Source organism: Lagopus leucura, unplaced genomic scaffold (assembly GCF_019238085.1).
Source record: "Lagopus leucura isolate 7727_CA_CO unplaced genomic scaffold, USGS_WTPT01 34005-0_obj-0_obj, whole genome shotgun sequence".
NCBI lineage: Eukaryota > Metazoa > Chordata > Aves > Galliformes > Phasianidae > Lagopus > Lagopus leucura.
This window is the reverse complement of record NW_024963641.1, coordinates 1-2519: the sequence shown is the minus strand read 5'-3', so window position 1 is coordinate 2519 and position 2519 is coordinate 1. Positions and strand designations below refer to the sequence as shown.

General features: G+C 67.7%; 1 protein-coding gene across 1 annotated transcript in view; it reads right to left on the bottom strand.

The window, feature by feature from the left end:
• The window catches only part of LOC122191264 (potassium voltage-gated channel subfamily H member 2-like), a gene marked incomplete at its 3' end in the record, with an annotated part of 3157 nt that extends 701 nt beyond the window's left edge, over nucleotides 1-2456 (bottom strand). The window contains exon 1 of the mRNA XM_042891504.1: nucleotides 2138-2456. Coding sequence (XP_042747438.1) covers nucleotides 2138-2456 — 319 coding nt within the window. The remainder of the gene's footprint in view (nucleotides 1-2137) is intronic.
• Nucleotides 2457-2519: the final 63 nt, after the last annotated feature.

The window sequence follows — 2519 nt, the reverse complement described above, 5'->3', positions numbered from 1 at the left end:
CCCGCCCAACCCCCCCGCTGGCCCCCCCCCCCCCCGTGTCCATCTCCACTCACCACTCGGGATGGAGGGGGGCGCCGCGAGGGGTTGGGGGATGTGAGACCCCCACGAGGGGCGGCTTTGGGCTGTGAGGTGGGGGTGCCCCCAGCCCAGCCCCCATGGCGCCGCCGCCCCACATCACCCCGACCCACGCAGCCCCCACACTGCGGGAGTGGGACTTTGGGGGTCCGCACCTCTCCTTGCAGCATGGGGGTCTCGCAGGCTGTGGGGCTGCACCCCGGGTCCCTGTGTCCCCCACCCCACGGACCCCCATTCTATGGCTGTGCTGCTCCATCAGCAACTGCACAGCTGCACTGGGGGCACCGGGGGGCTCAGGGGGGCACAGGGCGCCCCCACGATGAGCCGGGCCCCCCCACGTGGCCCTGTGCACCCCACACTCTGCGCACCCCATGCTGTGCACAGCACTGTGAGTGCTGCCCACCCTGGGCCCCCCCAGCACCGTGGGTACCTGTGGGATGGGGGCAACCCAGAAACGCAGCACCCACGGCACCGAAGCGCTCTGGGACACAGCAGCTGAAGCACTGTGGGGAACCACAGCAGCACGAGGGGGGCACGACTCTGCACTGGGCCCCCCCAGCACCTGGAGCACACTGACCCTGTGTTCACCCTGTGCCAGGGCGGCTGCAGCGCGAGGTCACGGCGCAATGCAAGGACGGCTGCAGCGTCAGGATCCCGTGCAATACAAATGTGGCTGCAGCACAAGGCCACGGTGCAACGTGGGGTGTCTGCAGCACAGGGTCATGGTGCAACGTGGGGTGTCTGCAGCACGAGGCCGTGGTGCAACACAAGGACGGCTGCAGCACGAGGCCATGCAAAGCAAGGCCGGCTGCAGTGTTAGGTTACTGTGCAATCTGAGGATGGCTGCAGCTTGAGGAGCTGCAGGGGGCTGCAAGCTGCAGGCTGCAAGCATGGCTGCATCGTGCTGGGCACCGTGAGGCCACAGCACAGCAGAGATGCGGGGCCGGAGTCCCACCGCATTGGAGCACCAGGGCTGCGTGCGGAGCCAGGACCCCCCGAGCAGCCCCACACCAGGGGTGGGCGCACGGCTGGTGGGACAGAGGGGGTCCTGCAGGCTGGGGGCAGAGTTAAAGGCAGCCATTCCCTCTCTCCCTCCGTGCTCTCCAGGCTATAAATACCCCAGGAAGCACCGCGCTCCCCAGGGACACACAGGCAGCTCCGCGCCAGCCGCTCCGGCACCTGCTGTGCACCCAGGGCACCCGCTGGCCCTGCTTGGTGCCAATGGGGTGACGAGGCACAGCAGGCACGGCACGGCACAGTGTGGCACAGCATGGCAAAGCACAACGCAGCACGGCACGGCACGGCGCAGCACAGCGGGCGCAGCATCAAAAGGACAGCACCAGCATCCTCCCATCTGCTGAGCACACAGATGACAGCCAGCACCGGGCAGAGCCAATTAGCCGGGCACTAATGAGCGCTGCTCATCAAGCAGCCGCTTGCCGCCTGCATCCCAGCACCGTGTGGGTCCAAAGTGCACCCGCGGCCAACCCTGAGCAGCAGAGCTGCGCTCTGTGCCTGGCACTGCCGGGATCACAGCTGCCCCATAGCAGGGCTGAGGGGTGGCAAGCTGGCAGCGTGCCCCACTGCCCTCGTGCCCCAGTGTTCCACATGGCGGCTGGGAGTCAGAACATGAGCTGCGTGGTGGTAACAGCTGTGCCGAGAGCCGGGACGCCTGGTGTGGGAGCCCAAGGCCTGGTGTGGGGCAGCCCCACAGCCCCGGCCTGATCTGACCCCAGAGGTGGCTGCACCCATGGAGACAGCAGGCAAACCCCTTTCTGTGGGGGGGATCCCAATGTGGGGGGGGGCTTGGAGTTCACAGGCTGGGAGTTCGAGCAAACCGGGTCCCTGTGGGGAACTGCGGTGCCGGCCGTGCAGCCCCGCATGGACCCATATGGGCAGCAGGGCGCCGGGGGGCACGGCGTCACCCAGCAGTGGGGCAGCCGTGGGGCACACATCCCCAGCATCGTTACCCCGGCCCGACCCACACGTGCTGCACCCCAATGCCTGCCTACAGGGGTGGAACCGCGCTGCCCCCCGTCTCCCCCCACGGCGCGGCGCTCACCGTCCTTGCGGTAGAAGCAGATCTCGACCTTGCGCTCCTCGGAGCCCAGCAGCGCCTGGGCGATCTGTGCTGCCGCGCTGCGCTGCGTGCGGGGGCCGTGCAGGAAGTCGCAGGTGCAGGGCTTCTGCATGACCTCGGCCCGCGTGTAGCCGCACAGCTCGCAGAAGCCATCGTTGCAGTAAATCACGGCGCAGTTCTCCACCCGCGCGTTGGCGATGATGAATTTGCGGCCTGGAGGGGGCAGAGGGTGGGGTCTGATCCCGGCCGTGTGTCCGTCCAGTATCCATCTAGCCACACGGATGTCCTTCCATCCGCCCATGCACGCGCCCGTGTGCCCATCCATCCATCCATCCATCCATCCATCCATCCATCCATCCATCCA